The 5,931-nt window shown below is 43.7% G+C and overlaps 1 protein-coding gene across 2 annotated transcripts; it reads right to left on the bottom strand.

Annotated features, from left to right (window-relative positions):
• Positions 1 to 1,700: 1,700 nt before the first annotated feature.
• On the bottom strand, positions 1,701 to 5,660 carry LOC123165003 (uncharacterized). 2 transcript variants are annotated; one of them, XM_044582627.1, is made up of 6 exons: positions 5,295 to 5,660; positions 4,158 to 5,193; positions 3,848 to 4,040; positions 2,468 to 2,702; positions 2,319 to 2,387; positions 1,701 to 2,232 (listed from the first exon to the last, which is right to left on the bottom strand). In XM_044582627.1, exons 2-6 carry the CDS (start codon positions 5,091 to 5,093, stop codon positions 1,917 to 1,919), a joined length of 1,749 nt encoding a protein of 582 aa, XP_044438562.1. In that variant the 5' UTR covers positions 5,094 to 5,193; positions 5,295 to 5,660; the 3' UTR covers positions 1,701 to 1,916. The 2 variants fall into 2 exon arrangements, with proteins under 2 accessions (XP_044438562.1, XP_044438563.1); XM_044582628.1 differs by lacking the exon at positions 4,158 to 5,193 and having other exon boundaries at positions 2,468 to 4,040; positions 5,295 to 5,651.
• Between the last annotated feature and the right edge of the window lie 271 nt (positions 5,661 to 5,931).

Raw genomic sequence — 5,931 nt, 5'->3', positions numbered from 1 at the left:
TGGAAAACCATGCTCGTGCTATACAAAAAATGAAACACATGGTTGGAATTTACACAGAGTTTTTTCTATGATGAGCACACAACCTGCAAATCACTGTGTTCAAATTTGGCACTTTTCCGGGTTCATTTGCCATATTTAGGAGATTATGTGCATTATCTAGGCATTAATGCGCATAATTCAAGTTCAAACAATCGATGCATGAAAGGGTCCACAAGAACGGCCTAGAAAACCATGCTTGTGCCATTTAGTAAATTCTCATGCCTTTTACAAGGAATGGACAGATATTTCGATGAAATGTGTGGCAATAGTCAACCACAAATGTTTGTTTGTTGGGTTTTCAACTATAGAAAAAATGAAATAAATGCTTAAAAACATGACGCCTGGCATGGTGCCATGGTATAACCTCACCATGCCCTGGTAAAAATTTGAGAAGATTTGGCTTATGTCGTCATGCATGCCCTTCATAAATCGAACCATCACCGAGGAAGTTCCATCCTTTCGAGAGGGAAAATCCCCAAGATTGAAGGGGCATCCTAATTTCCGTTCTATTTTGTCATTTGGTTTGTTTTTCCAACGATCAACATACCGCCTCAAATGCAACATGTTCAAATTTGACATTTCCCGGGCTCATTTACAATATTTAGGGGATTATGTGCATTTTCTAGGCATTAATGGACATAATTCAAAGGGTTAATTGATAAATGCCACTACAATTTTGGCGATTCCGAAAAATGCCACTCCAATTTGGAAACTTCGAAAAATGCCACTCCAATTCTCGCATACTTCTGTCGATGCCACTCCAGCCACTTGAGCTCGTTTTTTGTACAAAAACACTCATGTATACGTCCTGTACTCTCTCTTCGACACAAATGCCCCTGCATCCATCTGGTTAGCACGCACCAGTCCAGCCCGTGCCTATCTTCTTTCTCTTGTTCGTTGTTCCTCTCCTCGTTCCCCTCCTCTCTCGCCAAGAACCCTAGCCGCCACCGTGCTGCTGCTCCACATCCCGTCGGCCGCGCCCTACCGCTCCACACCATCTTCCCCCCGCTGCTGCTCCACATCCCGTCCCGCCGCCCTGCTGCTTCTCACCGCCGAGCAGGAGTCCCAGCCAGCGCGGCGCACCCCAACCGCCTTCCCACTCCGGCCCCATTCTCTCCCCTGCCCCCTTCACTATCTCCCGTGTCCTTCCGCCGGAGCTTGCCGCCAGCCTCTTCTGTCCTCACTCTCCGCCGGAGCTCATCTGTCGTTATTTAGATGATCTAAAGAGCAAGGAGAAGGAGAAGATCGCAGGTCGCCTTGCTGAATCTAAGAGGAAGAAAAATGATGCAGGTGGCTTGTTTTTGGATGAACTGAAGATTGCTGAAATGAAGTTTGCACAATGGAAGATGGAAGAACTGAAGATTGAGAAAATATGTGCCATTTGTGTGCTTGTAATGTGTGCATTACTAGTGGTTGTACTGAAAAAGATGTAACTAGTGGCTGTACAGAGAAATGAGTAATGAAGAATGTGTTATTTTCCTATGCAGAAGAAGCATGAATGTATTGTGCAGAGGAAGCATGAATGTACTGTCACAATATTTGTCCATGAACAAAGCATGAAGCTAGTGGAAAAAATGGACATGACCTCTACCAAAATACATATAATTTGCATCAGATGACAAGTCATAATATTTTGCATCAATAAAAGATGAAACCAAATAGTCTTAAAGCTCCATTTTGAGCATCAACAGTAGATGAACCAAAATAGTCTTAAAGCTCATGTTGGAGCATCCCACACACAAGTTCAAGCTCTAGTTTGAGCCTCACACATACAAGTTCAAGCTCCAGTTTGAGCATCACACACACACACACACACACAGAGGTTGAAGCTCCAGTTTGAGCATCACATACACATACATGGTCCAGTTCAAGCAAATTCAGCCCCCAAGCCAATAAAGCAAATTTTTCTTAGTTCCTAGAGTTGGCTTGAGAACAGCATCACTAGTAGATGGTGTAACAAACTGCAGTTTTTTGCTCTTCTTCCCTGCAGTTTTCTCCTTTCCGGTACCTTCACTTTGCTTGCCTTTCCCCTTGACCGGAGTCTTCTTCTTGACTGGCGTCTTCTTCTTAACCGGTGTCTTCTTGACCGATGTCTTTTTCTTCTTGACCGGCGTCATTTTCTTAGCCGGCGTCTTCTTCTTGACCGGCGTTGTCTTCTTGACCGGCGTGTTCTTCTTGACAGGAGTCTTCTGTCTGCACATACATTAAGAGCATATGTCAAAAATAAGTATTGTGTGTTCCTAAATATAATTTGTAGTAAAAGAATGAACATACGTTACCTTTTATAATTTGCGATAGGTTCGTCATCTTCCACAACTTCCTCCTCGGTTGCAGTAGCATCTCTCTCTCTGCATGATAGAAAAAGGTGAAATGGTTTAGCAACGTTAACCCAATTGACATAATCAAATTTAGGTAAGTACAATGGCACCTTTTAGTAGGAGTGTGCTCCATTGGTGGTGGTTCTGCAATAACTAAAGGAGGGAGATTGCAAGTTTTCGCAAAGTGGCCATTTCGACCGCATTTTTTGCATTTCACTACTTTCCTGCCTGGGTCTTCAAGAAATCCTCTAATTCTTTGAACCCTAGGCCTTCCAGGTGGCCTTTTCTCTTGTACAGGTGGGTAAACCATGAATCCAAGGTCAACTTGCTCCCATTGTGTCCTATCTGTCATGGTTGGCAATGCCCCAGCATAAGCAGCCTGAAATTTTGCCACACTGTAATACTCATCAACAAATGACTCAATATTTGCACCCCTCATTGAACAAATGAAAGTCAATGCATGAATGCATGGCTGCCCAGAAACTTGAAATTTCCGGCATGAGCATGTTCTCTGTTTTAGATCAACCGTGTGCCTCTGGTCATATGCTTTCACATCATATAGTGTAATCTCTGCCTCATGTTCTGTATTCCACGCCACTTTATGGGGCCCAATTGTTTTACTGAGTGCATTGAGCCTCTTGAGAACCTCGGGCAAGATTATGCCAGCCAAATACCTACCAACATGCCTCCTCACATTAAACTTCACCATTATTAGCTCTCTAATCCTATCCAGTAGCTCACACAAATTTAACCCTTTCAAATCTTTGATTTGCTTGTTAAAACTTTCAGAAATATTGTTAGTGAGATAATCAACCTTGCTATCCACACCAAAGGCGCACCTATACCAAATCCTATTATGGTGTTTCTCAAGGTACTCTATGGCACTTGGATCTGCCTCAAATATCTTCTGCATATGCCATCTAAATTTGTGCTCTGTGAATCCCCTAGTAGCTGGGTACAAATGGTCTGTGTACACTTTACCATGGAATTTCTTCATAAATTTTTGGTATAAATGCCGCATACACTCCCTATATTCGCACTTGGGGAATATTTTTTCAACTGCGTTTTCTAGTCCCTTGCAAGCATCACTGGAAATTACTAGCCCTGGTGGACATCCTACAGCCCTGCGCAGCTGCTGCATAAACCATACCCAGTTTTCTATAGTCTCTGAATCAAATATGGCATATGCTACATAATACAACCAGATGTGTCCATCAACTCCGGTCGCTGATGCTAATTGACCAACATATTTGCCATTCAGTGCAGTTGCATCTACTCCTATGTATGGTCGACATCCAGCTAAGAAACCATCTATGCAGGGTTTGAAAGCTACAAAGACTCTGTTGAAATAGTACTTATCTTTTTCCTTGACCAAATCAATTTCAACAATACTACCAGGGCATCTCTTCTCTATCTCTGTTTCCAATTGAACAACAACTGAAAACTATCCTCATATTTACCATGCATTTCTTCTAGAGCTATCTTCATACCTTCCCAAGCCTTGGAATACTTCAGCTTGAAGTTGAACTCACCCTCCAACTTAGTTTTCGCTGCCTTTGCTCCCTCTCCTGGGTTTTTCTTCACCCAATCAACAAGCTTCTCTGCAATCCAACTTTGTGTTGCCATTTTGCTGTCTACAAGCTTTGTAGTAGGGCAATTGTGCTCATAGGGAATCTTCTTTATCTGCACAAAGATGCCATGGTTATTTCACACACACAAAAACAAGATACATCTCGGATATAACAGCCATCAGAGAAAGGTGATAAAATGCACAAATAATTACAACATGAGTAAGCATACCATGACAACTTGTTGATCACGCAACCTCGATGCGTGGATGCGCCAAAGACAACTAGCATATGAGCAATTAGCGATGAATCTAGTAGGATCAGTCTTCACTTTAGCAAGCTCAAAGTCCTTTACGACAGCATGATGTCTTATTGCTTTCCTAAAGGTTACAATGTCAGGAAAAAGAACCCCCACTTTAATGTCAGCATTATAAGGATCAGTTGCCACATTGTACTGAATAGGCATGTCAGTAACCTCTTCCTCCTGCTGGATAAGATGCTTAATATCAGAGATATACATATCATCTTCGGCCTCCTCGTCTTCAGCTTTCTCATCAGGAGTTGTAGCCGGTGCTTGCACTACAGTAGGTTCAGGAATGCTAACACCTACTAGATGTTCATCATCTACTCCAACATACTCCTCCTCGTAATAAAATGGATCAGTGGAAGGATTTTGAAGTTCTTGTTGTTGGTCAGCATGTGGCATATTAGGCTGGCTTGTACTGCCAACCTCTGATGTGGCACTCTCAACGACAGGAGGCGGCGCGGGCTGAGTTGGCCTAGTTGGACAATTAGTACTGTTGGTCTGGTGGTAAGCTTGTGCATCATTCGGCTGGATCGTATTTGCACAATTTTGAGTGCCCATGACTAATGGATCATCAGCAGGCACAACATTAATAGGAACAAAATCTGCAATTTTGGCTCCACAATTGAGTACACCAGATCCAATTGCATCCACCACTACCACACTAAGTGGCACTTTCAACTCAGCTGCATACATATCAAACATCATGTACTGCTGCTCATCATGCAACAGCCTGACATCTTCACCCAACAATTTGTCAAAATACAAGAGTGCCACCAATTGATTACTGCTAATGTTCAACTCTATAGCTAGCTGTCGTGATAATGCATCAATGCTGAACTTTTCTACGTCTACGGTCCACATCAGAGTCCTTCCCTTCACATAATTCTACCTACCCTCAGGACTTGTACAGAAAAAAGCCTCCACAAAAATTTGTAAATTAAAAACATTGCTGCCACTTCACCTACCAAAATCATATGGGTAATCAAACATCAACGATTGGAGAAGAACTAAACACACGGGCCACAAATCATTGGAACTTCAGCAAATTTTATGCAAACTTACGGAGATTTCGGGGCCGAGGATGACATTGCAGTGGGGGAGCTTCAAATCTTCGGCAGAGGTGCTCGGGGATGCGATTCAAGTGGCCTCCAGCATGGTCACCGCCGCCATGCTCGCTTGCTGGTGGGGGCGGCGCCGGCTGGAGCTCCTGCCGACGATGAGAAGTAGCAGCAGGGGCGTCGCCGGGGATCGAGTAGCAGGGGCGGCAGCACGTGGACGTGTAGCAGCAGGGGTGCGGTCGACGATGTGGAGCAGCAGCAGCAGCAGTGCGGCGGCTAGGGTTCTTGACAAGAGAGGAGGGGAATGGGGAGAGGAACAGGAGGAAGAAGATAGGCACAGGCTGGACTGGTGCATGCTAACCAGATGGATGCAGGGGCATTTGTGTCCAAAAGAAAGTACAGGACGTATACGTGAGTGTTTTTTAACAAAAAAACGAGCTCAAGTGGCTGGAGTGGCATCGACAGAAGTATGCGAGAATTGGAATGGCATTTTTCGAAGTTTGCAAATTGGAGTGGCATTTTTCGGAATCGCCAAAATTGTAGTGGCATTTATCAAATTAATCCTAATTCAAATTCAAACAATCGATGCATGAAAAGGTGCACAAGAATGGTCTGGAAAACCATGCTCGTGTTATTTAGCA

Source organism: Triticum aestivum, chromosome 7D (genome assembly GCF_018294505.1).
Source record: "Triticum aestivum cultivar Chinese Spring chromosome 7D, IWGSC CS RefSeq v2.1, whole genome shotgun sequence".
Taxonomy (NCBI): domain Eukaryota; kingdom Viridiplantae; phylum Streptophyta; class Magnoliopsida; order Poales; family Poaceae; genus Triticum; species Triticum aestivum.
Note: the sequence above shows the minus strand (reverse complement) of the source record. Positions and strands in the feature narration are given on the sequence as shown.

What these genes read in the sequence shown, in the direction of transcription:
- LOC123165003 (XM_044582627.1), bottom strand. Translation starts at nt 5,093, where the DNA reads ATGTGGACCGTAGACGTAGAAAAGTTCAGCATTGATGCATTATCACGA. An exon ending in GAGCACACTCCTACTAAAAG is followed by an intron (nt 2,388 to 2,467) that starts GTGCCATTGTAC and finishes TCTATCATGCAG; the next exon opens with AGAGAGAGATGCTACTGCAA. An exon ending in CCTATCGCAAATTATAAAAG is followed by an intron (nt 2,233 to 2,318) that starts GTAACGTATGTT and finishes ATGTATGTGCAG; the next exon opens with ACAGAAGACTCCTGTCAAGA.